Source organism: Momordica charantia, assembly GCF_013281855.1.
Source record: "Momordica charantia cultivar OHB3-1 chromosome 9 unlocalized genomic scaffold, Mcharantia_2.0 BLBB01000009.1, whole genome shotgun sequence".
Classification (NCBI taxonomy): Eukaryota; Viridiplantae; Streptophyta; class Magnoliopsida; order Cucurbitales; family Cucurbitaceae; genus Momordica; species Momordica charantia.
Window position 1 is genome coordinate 21,105,420 of NW_028275167.1, and position 11,311 is coordinate 21,116,730.

Here is an 11,311-nt window from a genome sequence, read left to right on the forward strand (position 1 = left end):
TTGAATCTCATTTTTTTGACTGAATGTGTTAAGAATTTGTGACTTTGTATTAGTTTATTTGTTAGTATTTCCACATTATACTTGGTAGTTAATTTCATAGTTGGTAATTAACTAAGTTAGTGGATAAGTGGAGCTGTATGTTGGGAGACTTTGTAGGTTAGTGGCTTAGTGGAGTTACGGTGTTGGTTAGAGAGAAATTTAAGGGTAGTGGTATGTTTAGTGAGTTAATGGTCGGTTTTCCTATTTCACTATAAATGCTTGTAACAATTATCAATTCAATGAATAGAAGTTCTTCCTTCGTAAAGTTTCTCTGTTGCTTTCGCTTTGTTCATCTTCGTTTTCGTTACAGAATGTTCGTTTAAGTTTTTAGACTCTCGTAATGAAGAGAGAGGATTAAGAAAGTACAACTACAAGTCTATTTGAAGACCTACAAAATACTGAGTAAAAGAGAACTTAATAACAAAATAACTAACTAATACCAAATATAACAGTACTAAGGAAACGATAATTAATTTACAATTTTTTCACATAATAAAATCAACCATCTCCTATCCTACTTTGAATGACCGAAAATGTGATGGTTAGATTTGTTTTTTAAAACCGTTTTGAATTCTCTAAATCAAATAGTGAGAAAATTTTGAAAATAACATTTTTTTTTATGCTTTCAAATTTATATCTAAATACTTTAAAATGCATAATTATATTAAAAAAGATAAAAATTTTAATAAATATAATATTTCATGTTATAAACTTATTTGATTTTTGTTAAATTAAAACATGAAAAATATAATATATTATAAATTATATAATATTGTAAAATAATAATTTTACAAAATTTATAACATTTATGTCAATGTTAATTAGTAATATTTTAGATCGAATTAAATATTTAGTTGGTAACCACTCATGATTTACAAATATATTATAAAACTACTTTAATAAAAAAAATTTAAAATTAAAATTCAATTTTCAATTTGTTACTAAATACATATCCCAAAACATAGAATACAACTTTGTTTTCATTGAATTTTTGGTTTATTTTTGTTTTCACATGACCAATCAAATGCACCCCTAGTGAACGGGGTTACATAAGTTAAGTGTGACGTTTGATTCGAAATATTTAATTTTTATGAAAAATTAAAGATTAGAAAGCAAACCCATTGATTTGAATTCGTAATCTTTTGTATTAAAAAAAAATTGGAATATTTAACCAATTCTGTTTTTGGTTTTTGGTTTTTGGTTTTATGCTTTTAAAAAACAAAAACCATATATGTTTGATAACCATTTTTTGTTTTTTGTTTTTTGTTTTTAAAAAGTTAGAAAATTGAAAATACATAGTAGAGAAAAAAAAATTCATGTAGAGTAGAGACGACAATGGTGTGGGTGCGAGTGAGGATGCCCCCGTCCATTCTCGTGCTTAGAAAATTTTTAATCCCCGTCTCCACCTGATTCTACGGTCCGAGAGATGTTCTCGAGAAAAATTATCGGTTTTATAATTGTTTTTAATTATTTTTAGAATTAAAAAATAAAAAAAAGTGTAATAAATATATATTAATTATTTAAAAATCGAATCAAGGACGGGGTCAGGACATGTATTTCCTATTTTTGGGCCTGACCCAGCGGAAATTTTTGTCATCCGTAGAGATGTGTTGATGCAAGAATTTGGTCTCTTGGGATTCCGCCAAATTCGCACCAAGTTCTTGATATATGAGAGGGGCTGATCCGACCTGCAAAACCAAACCGCTTCTAAGACCGGTGGGGTTATACCACACGGACTCCGATGCCTAAGTTAGTATCGAATTGTCGTATATAAGAGTAGGGTTTGTTCAGCGTACCTTTCAAGTGTGACTCCTCCCCCTATTTTTGGTTCTTTCAAATCCGTAGGGTTTCATTATTTGAACCCTAGGTTATTCAAGATAGTCGAGCTTCTTGGGTCGTGACGTATTGTGGACTCAAACATCCAGACTCGAGTCTAGATAAAAAATATAAATGGGTTAGCACAGGAGTCGGGAGAGAGGTCGAGAGACCTTCTCGACCTATGGCCGAAAAGGTCACGACGCTGAGGCTAGGTCGGCCCTTATGCTTTGGGCCGACCCTAGTCGTTAGTGGTTTCAGGGTTTTTCTTCTTCCTCTCATCCGATCTCTTATTCCTCTTTGGACCGTTTTACTCCCTATAACAATAACCCCCATTCTCAAAATAGAAGACGAATGTCGTGACAATGTTAGGACTTCTGTTTTGAGAGTACTTGTCGCCTAGTTGCTATATGGGCTGCTCTGTTGTCTCATATCTTTATTTTGTAGTCATTTTCTTAATTTCCAATTATGCTGGTTGTGTTATCTAAGGTTTCCAACCTATTGAGCTTTTACCAAAGGTTTTTGCATCCAATTTTGGATTTTAAAACATTTGGTTTTTGCTACTGGTTTCGTACGTTAAACTTGTCGACATTGTGTTGTTTAATGGACCGAAAATCTTTCCAGCTTTCATGCTTTCTAAGTGCCCGATTATGATCAAGTCTCTTGAGTCGGGTTATATACTCGTCTGATTTTTAACCATTGAACTTTGGCTTTGGGATCTAACTTTAGCTAGGCCGGCGATGATACCTTTGGGTTTCCAACCTGTTTGGCTCTTGCCAAATGGTTTTACACCCTGAGTTCTCATTTACCTGTTTTACGTTTTGACCATGCTGAGCCTTTACTGAGAGCCTGCTTCTAGGTCCATCCCATTTTCCAATTTTTTGACCAGTGATCAGCTATAAATTATTACATATCATTGCCCCCTACTTGAGAAGTTTTTTAGTTTATAACAAACATAAGTGCTTGAGATCGATATATCTCGAATGCCGAAGACCTCTATTAATAATCTGCTTAAGTAAAACATTAAATGCAATAAAGGGATAAATAGATAGACAAGTTAATCAGTCGAGATGAGCGAATGTATAAAGTAAATTAAATATTCTACCGAACTAGTGGTAATATTTCTTTAGATGTTGAGCGTACCACGGGTGAGGTAAAACTCTTCTATGTTGATCTTCTAAGGCATAAGTGTCGATTCGAACTACCTTAGTAACTTTGTATGGGCCTTCCTATTTTGGCTCTAATACCCTGCTAGTCGAATCTTTGGTGTTAGGCATAATCTTTCAAGACCATATCACCTTCCTTAAAGTTGCGTTTCTTACCCTCGAATTGTAATATCGAACGATCCGATTATTATATTCGGTTGTCCGTAGTCTCGCTGTTTCTCGGTGTTCCTCTAATAAATTGAGGTTGAGCTATATAGATTCATCATTTTCGGGCATATTGAAGTGTTTTACCCTTGGAGAAGGAAGACCAATTTCCACTGGTACTACTACTTCAGAACCAAATGATAATAAGAATGGCGTCTCTCCAGTTGATGTACATGGTGTTGTTTTGTAGGCCCATAATGCACTGGGAAGTTCCTCAGCCCACAATCCCTTAAGTTTCTCTAATTTGGTTTTTATAGTCATTTTGATGATTTTGTTGACTGCTTCAACCTGCCCATTAGCCTGTGGATGTACCGGTGAAGAGCAAATGTGTCTAATGCCTAACTCCTCACAAAAGTGTGGAAAAGTTGTATTGTTAAACCATTTTTCATTATCACTGATAATAATGTATAGTACTCCAAAGAGGCAAATTATATTTCTCCAAACAAATTCGGTGATCTTTTTCTTAGTGATTGTAGCTACGACCTTAGCTTCTGCCCATTTGGTGAAATAGTCAATCATCACCACTGAAAATTTGGTTTGACCCTTTCCTTGTGGGAGGGGGCCTATAAGGTGTATTCCCCATTGGGCGAAGGGCCAATGACTCATTATACTAGTTGATGGTTTAGGTGGTTGCCTCGGTATCGTTGCGAATCGTTGACATTTGTCGCATTTTCTAGTAAATTGCGTTGCATCTTTTAGCATGGTTGGCTAGTAATATCCTTACCGGACGATTTTATGGCTTAGAAACCGTGCCCCAGAGTGATTACCACAAATGCCTTCATGTATCTCTCTCATGACGTAGTTAGCTTCTTCTGGTGCTAAACATTTTAAGAGTGGTAAAGAGTAGCCTCTTTTGTATAGGGTTTCATCTCTAAGCACATATCTGGTTGCTCGTCGTTGGAGTTGTTGGGCCTCTATCCTTTCAGTAGGTAAGATCTTATCTTTTAAATATTTGATCAAAGGAATCATCCAGTTTTCCTCGGGTTGCTCTTACTCATCAATATCCATTGTCTCCTGAACCTCTATGCTCGGTTCGAGTAAAATTTCTACCGGCACGGTTCTTCCCAAATTGGTCTCCTAGGCTACAGCCAGTTGAGCTAATGCATCAGCATTGACATTTTGGACACGTGGAATTTGTCCGATCTCATATTTTGAGAATAGGCCGAGCTGATTTCTTATCCGAGAAAGATACTTTACCATTCGCAGTTCCCTAGCTTGAAACTCCTTTCTCACCTGATTTACAATAAATTGCGAATCACTGAGGATCAGTATATTTGTGACCCCAATATACCTGGCCACCTTTAATCCTGCTAGAAAAGCTTTGTATTCAGCCTCGTTATTGGATGCATGAAAACTGAATCGTAGTGCGTATTCGAATCTTTCCCTATATGGAGAGACCAATAGGAACCCTACTCCGCATCCTCTAAGATTTGAGGATCCATCCACATAAAGGGTCCAAGGTTGCTCTTCCTCAACTTGTGAGATTATTCGTGGACTGATGTTGCAGATTTGCTGTTCTCCTAGGGTTAATTCTGCTATGAAGTCCACTATAGCTTGCCCTTTTATCGCGGTTCTCGGTTTGTAATGGATATCGTATTCACTGAGCTCTACGGCCCACTTTACCAGTCGTCCTGAAGTCTCAGGTCTTTGCAAGATTTGTCGTAGAGGGAAGTTGGTGAGGACAATTATCTTGTGGGCTTGGAAATAAGGGCGTAAGCTCCAAGCCGAGGTGATTTGCTGTTCTCTTGGGGTTAATTCTTCTATGAAGTCCACTACAACTTGCCCTTTTATCGCGGTTCTCAGTTTGTAATGGATGTCGTATTCACTGAGCTATACGGCCCACTTTACCAGTCGTCTTGAAGTCTCAGGTCTTTGCAAGATTTGTCGTAGAGGGAAGATGGTGAGGAAAATTATCTTGTGGGCTTGGAAATAAGTGCGTAATCTCCGAGTCGAGGTGATTAATACTAGTGCCAATTTTTCCATCTGAGGGTATCTAGTTTCTGCATCTACCATCGCTTTGCTCGTGTAGTAAATTGGAGATTATCGTCCATCCTCTTCTTTCACTAATGCCGAGCTCACAATAATATCGGATACGGCAAGGTATAGGTAGAGCTCGTCACTAGTGACTGGCTTAGAGAGGAGTGGTATCGCCCCTAACTGTCTCTTAATATTCCCCAAAATTTTAAAGAATGGTAAGTACTTGTCGGTTGAGCGACTTACAAATCTAATGAGTGTTGCTATTCTTTCATTGGGTCCCTGCAATTGTTTTAAATTCCTGGGCGAATCCATCTCCAACACAACTCGGATTTTATCAGGGTTAGCTTCGATTCCTCGTTGGTGCACTAGGAAACCAAGAAATTTTCTTGAGGTCACTCAAAATGTGCACTAGGGTTCAACTTCATCTTGTATTTCCGCAAGACCTCAAATGCCTCTGCGAAGTCTGATTCATGTTGATTGCCTTTCCAACTTTTTACCAACATGTCATCCACGTAGACCTCAATGTATTTGCCGATCAATGTCGCAAACATCCGATTCACCATCCGCTGATAAGTAGCACCGGCGTTCTTTAATCCGAATGGCATCACAGTGTAGCAATATAGGCCTCGGCTTGTGACGAAAGAGGTATTCTCTTGATTGGGTAGATGCATCTTAATTTGATTATATCCAGAGTAGGCATCCATAAAACTCAGTCTTTCATGTCCAGCAGTAGCATCGACAAGTTGGTTTATCCGCGGCAAAGGAAAAAAATCCTTCGGGCAAGCCTTATTTAGTTATGTAAAGTCAATGCACATTCGCCATTTACCATTAAGCTTTTTTACTAGTACAACGTTGGATATCCACTCGGGATAATGCACCACTTGAATGAAACCTGCCTTCAGTAGCTCATCTACTTGTTCAGCCACTATCTGTTCTTGTCTTGGTTGAAGGCACGACGTTTCTGTTTCACGGGTTTACAGTTCCCGTCGACGTTGAGTCGGTGTACCATGACTCCTTGATTGATTCCCTGCATGTTCTTATGTGACCATGCAAAAAGTCGGCGTTGCTTCTAAGGAAATTAATGAGGCTCGACTTTTCTTCAACCTCTAACTTAGATCCTATGTTGACCCGATCCTCGGACGTTAGAGGGATATATTCCACCTCCTCAGCCGGTTCTCCCCTTCCGGGGGCAGACGAATTTAGTTGATGATCAAGGCTCAGGCATATATTTTCCATATGGTCGATTGCCTTGTTCAGGCTCTTCTCTGGTCAACCCGTCTCTCCGAGCCACTACTGACCCCCACCAAGGCTCACATCACCTTGTTCCATTCCAACCTCCTCAGATCTAGGCTAGGTTTCCTTTGAATTCTATAATCGCTTTCCCACAGACAGCGCCAATTGTTGATACAAGAATTTAGCTTCTTGGGATTCCGACAAATTTGCACGAAGTTCTTGATATATGAGAGGGACCGATTCGACCTGCAAAACCAAACTGCTTCTAAGATCGGTAGGGTTACACCACACGGGCTCCGATGCCTAAGTTAGTATCGAATTGTCGTGTATAAAAGTAGGGTTTGTTCAGTGTACATTTCAAGTGTGACTCCTCCCCCTATTTATGGTTCTTTCTCATCCCTAGGGTTTCATTATTCGAACCCTATGTTATTAAAGATAGTCGGGCTTCTTGGGTCGTGACGTATTGTGGGGTCAAACATCCAGACTCGAGTCCAGGCAAAAAATATAAGTCGATCGGCACAGGAACCGGGAGAAAGGTCGAGAGACCTTCTCATGGTCAAGAAGGTCTCGGCGTCAAGGCTAGGTTGGCCCTCAAGTGGGCCGACCCTTATGCTTTGGGCCGGCCCCGATTGTTGGTGGTTTCGTGGTTTTCCTTCTTCCTCTCGGTCTGATCTCCTCTTCTTCCGTAGAGACATGAAAATACAAGTTTAGCGATATATAAATAAACTTTTGGAAGATATATTTTAGAGAGATAAATAAAAAGATTTAGAAAAAAATTAGTGAAAGACAAGTTAAAGGCAAAAATAGAAAAAATTTAGATAAATAAAAAGTAAAGTCGACAAAAAAAGATATGTTAAAAAAATAGAAAGAAAGAGAAAAATTACCGTGGACAAAATTTGGAGATAAAAACAAGATTCAAAATATAATTTTTAGAAAAAATAAATAAATACAGATATAAATTTCAGAGGAAAAAATAGATTAGGAAGAGAAAGAAAAGCCGTAAAAGATGAAGTTTTAGAGAGAAAAAAGTTCTGAAAAATATTAAATTTTTAGAGAGAGAATGAAACTGATCTGTTAAAAAAAATTCGATAGAGATGAAAATTTTGGGAAAAGACAAATAATAATAAATATTTAAAATATGAAAATTTTAGAGTGAGAAATGAATTTTTTAGAGATAAACATGAGAAAGAAAAAAAAAGGTTGGGCATGACAAGAGAAAATGAACAGAAGTCCATTTTTTTTAACTTACATAGCATTTCAAAATGGAAATTCAAACAATCTTGTTTTTAAAAAATAAAAAATCAGGCGCTTAAGGTTGGATTTGATTTCAATGGTTTGATGTACTTAAATTTTTTTTTTTATTTGAATGAAAACTCAAAATTTGTATATTTATTTTAAAATTCTAATTGAATTTGTATTTCGATATTTAATTTTGAGAAAATGACCTTGGAGATCTTCTAACTTCAAAATCGAAAATCCAGCTATTTCTCAAAATTTGAATTCCAATATTTATCTTTTTGTTTAAAAAAAAATTGATTTCACGAGTAATCCAAAATTTTTCCTATTTTGCAAATATATAAATTTTGTACTTCTATTTTGCAAATATATAAATTTACCTATTCTACGCTTTTTGTTTTAGTTTACTGAAAATTTGAAAACAGTAATTTTCAAACATATTATGATCTTTTCCAAAAATATATATATTTATATATATCTTTCCTATTTTGAAATACATTTTTGTTTCGTGTAAGGAGTCCCAATCCCTAAAGTAATAGGATTTTCCACGCCTTTAAAATGCGAGGCTTCTTCTCCTTTGTGGATCAAATATTAGTTTCTTTCGTACCAATTCTCCACTCTCCATGGCTCTCCTTTGTTCTAAAAACGAAGAAACTCTCAATCACAATCACACGTTTGATTGGAGTGATCTGCCTTACGATCTCATACTAATCATCGGAGATCACTTAGACACATACACCGATTACGTTAGATTTCGAGCCGTTTGTGTTTCATATAGAAACAGCTTGCCCGAGTGGCCGATGCACCAACATTACAACGTTCCACGCCTAATGCTTCCTTACGATGTTGAAAACACGTTAGTCAGAGGTTTCTTCAATCCTTTGAACCAAGAAGTACTCTATCCGGACTTGGGTGAACTTACAAGTACACATTGCTATTGCCGTGGAGCTTCCAATGGTTGGTTGGTGACTCTAGATGCGAACTTGACACTAAAACTCTTCAATCCTCTCACCAAGTCTCAAATCCAACTCCCTCCAATCTCTTCTTTTCCAGACTTCCAAAGCTACGATCCCAATAGATGTGGAGGTGAGTTTCGGTTTATCGATCCAACCACTGCCGACCAGTATTCGTTAAGCAAGCATCTAGTACACTCGATATTTATACGTAAAATTGTCTTGTCGTCTTCGAATAATGATTTTGTAGCCGTAGCTATATATAAGACATTTTCAAGGCTGGCTTTTACCAAACTTGGTCACCACAAATGGACACCCGTTCCTACGTCTTTACACTCCTTCCACGATTGTATACTCTTCAAAGAAAAATTTTACGCAGTAAATAATTTTAGAAATCTCGTGGTCTTTCCTGTAGACATTGGAATGCCACAGGTGGAGGATGTAGAGGTAGTAATCATGAAGGACATGCACATGAGACGATTGTTTGTCACGTCGTCCTTTAACAAGTCCAAGTTGTATCTAGTTAGCAGGGATGATGAGCTGTTGATGGTCGAAAGGCTTTTCCAATTCAAACCCATTCAAATTGAAGCTCGAACTAGATACATTCGGAAGACGGTTGGATTCAACTTATTCAAGTTGGAATGGTCGAAGAAAGGGATTATATGGTCTGTAATTAATAGCTTGAATGATTATACCATTTTCTTAGGATTGAATACTTCGCTCTGTATCTCATCCAAACATTGTCCCAAGTTGAGAGGTAATCAAATTTACTACACAAGTGATCAAAGAGACCACACTATGGAATATAATTATTTTGGTGGTCATGACTTTGGTGTCTTTGACGTATCAAATGGAAGTTGCAATAATTTATTGCACGATTATGACTATCCACTCCATCAAATAAGTGGATGGCCTAACCCCATTTGGGTTGTGCTCAACCCTTATTAGTCTTGTAAAAATTTTAAAGTTCAAATAATGACTTTTTTAAATATTTGTTAATTCTTTTAATCGTATGATTTCGAAGTATATATTTACATGTGTGACAAATGATGAATGCTTCCTAGTTCATTTAAAGGTATGATTTAGTTATTTCTTGTATATATATATATATATAATCAAATTTCCAAAGGTAAAAAACGATGTAAAACCGTTATTAAGATATTTTTCTATGTAATATTTATTTTTTGTAATTTGGTGATTGTAATGTGAATTGAATTTGGTGATTGTAATTTTGTAGTTATTACTGCAATTTGATAAATTTTATGATGAATCTTACGTACTCAAATAATATTTTGATTTAAGTTTCCAACTAATGATTATCTATGGTATTAGAATATGGAACTAGATCCAAGTCCTACGGATCGATCTGTATTGTATGCCCAAGCTCAACATCAATCAGAATTAGTATGACAAAGTCAGTGTAATGAGAAGTTGCACTGTCGACGTAGGGAGGCAGTATTCGATCGCTTCATCCCGCTGCATCCTTTAATTGAGCCTGCATTACACGCTTCTGGATTTTACAAATTTGCCAAATTAGGATTCATCCGGTTAGATTGGCATTTTATAATTGCACTTGTAGAACGGTGGAGGCCAGAGAATCATACATTCCACATGCCGGATGGAGAGTGTACTATCATGTAAGGTAAACTCAGTCTTGCAATTAGGTTACGAGTAGATGGTGAGCCCCTTACTAGTCCCATTGATTATGATGGAGGCGTCTGTCAAGCATTACTTGGGGTGACTCCAGATGATCGACACATCAGAGGATCAAGACTGAGTTTACCTTGGCTAGCTTCTCAATTTCGCAACCTGAAAAGATGATGCAGATGAGGAAACCATTGCCAGATACGCTCGTGCCTATATTATACAACTTATCGGTGGTAGCCTATTCGCCGGTAAGTCTAACAACTTGGTGCATTTGATGTTTCTCCCACTCCTAACAGATTTTGAGGTAGCTGGACGTTTCAGTTGGGGTGGAGCATGCTTGGCATGGTTGTACAGAAATTTGTGTAAAACGTCCCGTTCTGCCTCACGAGACATTACCGGTCCTATTATACTTCTTCAAGTATGGGCTTGGGATCGGTGTCCAACAATGGCTCCACAACGTCATCATATCTTGGATCACGAGCTCGTGGGTCGACCATTAGTTGTCCAGTACGTCGATATAACTATTAAATTATTTTACACATTTAATTGTTCTACTGAAATCCTTGTTAACCTATAATATTATTGTAGATGGAGGGATCAATTTTGTGTTACAGAAGTATCTACACATGTTTTGATCCAATATAGATTCATGTTCGACCTCTTGTCTCATGGCTTGGTATGTGTTTAACTGGTTGAAATTTTACGTAATTATTGATATAAATTTAATGATACGTTTTTACATTATTATTTCAGATGATCTGGTAGCCATAAAAATTATAAATAAAAGATATAAAAATTAAATTAAAAATTAAAAGATAAAAAAAAAATGGTTGTCTCTTGAAGAGACGACCATCCTTAACTTGGTTGTTAAGACCATCCCACATGCACACATGGTCGTCATGCTTGATTTAAAAAGAAATTAGACGTGGCGCCACGTGCTAAAGACGACCATACTCCACAAACTTATTCCAGCATTATTTCTAGAATAAGTTTGAAAACTTGCCTTATTTTCGTTTTTTTTAATTAACATTATTTAAAAAA

General features: G+C 36.7%; 2 protein-coding genes across 2 annotated transcripts; one reads left to right on the plus strand and one right to left on the minus strand.

Moving 5' to 3' along the window:
* Window positions 1-4,301: 4,301 nt before the first annotated feature.
* Window positions 4,302-5,237, minus strand: LOC148209186 (uncharacterized). Its single transcript, XM_088117439.1, has 2 exons — window positions 5,190-5,237; window positions 4,302-5,054 (listed from the first exon to the last, which is right to left on the minus strand). Exons 1-2 carry the CDS (start codon window positions 5,235-5,237, stop codon window positions 4,302-4,304), a joined length of 801 nt encoding a protein of 266 aa, XP_087973565.1.
* Window positions 5,238-8,193: 2,956 nt separating this feature from the next.
* LOC148209187 (F-box protein SKIP23-like) lies at window positions 8,194-9,594 on the plus strand. The gene has a single exon (XM_088117971.1). It carries the CDS (start codon window positions 8,294-8,296, stop codon window positions 9,569-9,571), a length of 1,278 nt encoding a protein of 425 aa, XP_087974097.1. The 5' UTR covers window positions 8,194-8,293; the 3' UTR covers window positions 9,572-9,594.
* Window positions 9,595-11,311: the final 1,717 nt, after the last annotated feature.

Bases quoted from the DNA above. Each gene is read 5' to 3' on its own strand.
- LOC148209187 (XM_088117971.1), top strand. From the start codon at position 8,294: ATGGCTCTCCTTTGTTCTAAAAACGAAGAAACTCTCAATCACAATCAC.
- LOC148209186 (XM_088117439.1), bottom strand. From the start codon at position 5,237: ATGGTAGATGCAGAAACTAGATACCCTCAGATGGAAAAATTGGCACTA. The intron at 5,055-5,189 runs GTATTAATCACC...TGGGCCGTATAG, and splicing joins AGATGGAAAAATTGGCACTA to CTCAGTGAATACGACATCCA.